A 1757-nucleotide genomic window follows, 5' to 3' on the forward strand; every position below is an offset into this window, starting at 1 on the left:
CCGAGAAATTTTACGTGGGCCTCAGACGAGAACTTAGGTGACTCCATGATTTTCTTTTATGGTAAAAGAGTAAGTTTAAAAAAAATCCCACTTTCTGTGATGCACTATGATTTGTGCATTAATTTAGCGTAACATTGCTACTATACAAACAGCCCGACAGACAGACAGCAACCAGACACACAGGCAACCCGACAAACAGCGATAAATACATAATCTCCTTCGCACAGGTAGGCTAACTATAGGCCTATAAATTTACATATAAAGAACCAGAACGACTTACCGATGGCCAGCAATGCTGAAGAAATTGAATGTGGTGTTTGATGTTATATCCTTCCATGGCGATATTTTTAAGTTAATCGCAGAATACCATGATGTGATGTCCGAGTCGACACCGTCAAAAACTAAAGATATCAACTCATCGGCAAATTCGGACAAGAAAGTTAATTTCACCTGTTATCAGAGTAAAGTATATATATTAACTTATTCATGCTTTCATGTGTTGGCAATATTGTGACTTTTTAGTGAAGTTTCTAGGACAGGTCTTATTTAATGACTTTCTATGTATCTATGCAATTTACTTGATAACTAAACTAGGACAGGTAAAGTTACTTTAGTCCACAAGAAATATGGATTTAAAGCACCAAAGTTGGACATAATTGCAACAAAACGTTTTTTTTATGAATATATATAGTTAAATTTTATATCTACAACATACAAAAAGTTTACCAAAATATACCCACGGGAAAGGTGATTTTTATAGCAAAGAAAGCTGAACTATTTCACTGGGCTTATACGCCCTGCCTACGATGTGTGTGCTGTGCCTTGGTTACGAAGCGCTTTAATTTGATTTGCTGCTGACGCTTTTGATTGGTTAACATACCTTCAACAGTCTGCGCGTACTCCTTTACGCAACACGTATAGACTAGAAAAAAAATCTGAAAAAAAATGTGTTAGGGGGAGTGGAATGTTAGAAGCAATCCACATAGCCAGATATCCTAATTAATCCCTTCTGGTCACCCTAAGCCCTGTTGACACTTGATTTTACTCCTTGTATACAAATGGCTGCCATTTTTAAAAATGGCCGCCAAATTTATCTAAAATGTGCATAAAATTGAAACTAAATAAGCTACAGATATGATTTTGGTCTCTAAACTAATAATTTCTAGACAGGCAACAAACTAGACATATAAAAACTACTGTCACTCAAGCCAGAATGGAACATAATTAAAAAATAGGTGTTTATTTGTTTAAAAATAATCGCAAAATATACTTACTTAAAATGTACATAAAATAAGAACGAGTATATAAGCTAGTTTTCTATGTAATCCAGATAGATTTTTGAGCAAAAATAGATTTTATTGACTAAATTTATTATTTTTACTGCGCTGAATTAAAAAAAAGTTAGGTGCCATTTTTTCCCCAAAGTCATCGGCCGCCATTTTGAATTTCAAGATGGCTGACGCACCACATAAAACATGGTCATTATTTGTGCCAATGGAAAGCAGTGGCGGATCCAGGGGGGTTCAAGGGGTTCGGACGAACCCCTCTCTGTGAAGAAACGAAACAAAATACTATGGGTCCTGGCTTACAAAACGCATTACCAACCGTTTCTCGCGCATCGTGCGGGACGGTCCCGCTTCAAAGTGATTTTGGATGTAACACGCATGACGCCGAATAATCACGAATTCAGGGAAAATATATTTAAAATTAGAAGAAATTAGTTTTATTAAAATTATAAAACAATCATGCAGTAACTT

General features: G+C 35.7%; 1 protein-coding gene across 1 annotated transcript in view; it reads right to left on the bottom strand.

Moving 5' to 3' along the window:
* Positions 1-276: 276 nt before the first annotated feature.
* LOC117110478 overlaps positions 277-1757 on the bottom strand; it is a 22391-nt gene continuing 20910 nt past the window's right edge. The window contains exon 7 of the mRNA XM_033253196.1: positions 277-450. Within this exon, the coding sequence (XP_033109087.1) occupies positions 277-450 (174 nt within the window). The remainder of the gene's footprint in view (positions 451-1757) is intronic.

Source organism: Anneissia japonica, unplaced genomic scaffold (genome assembly GCF_011630105.1).
Source record: "Anneissia japonica isolate Jap-2015-1 unplaced genomic scaffold, ASM1163010v1 scaffold3040_len1308831_cov196, whole genome shotgun sequence".
Lineage (NCBI taxonomy): Eukaryota > Metazoa > Echinodermata > Crinoidea > Comatulida > Comatulidae > Anneissia > Anneissia japonica.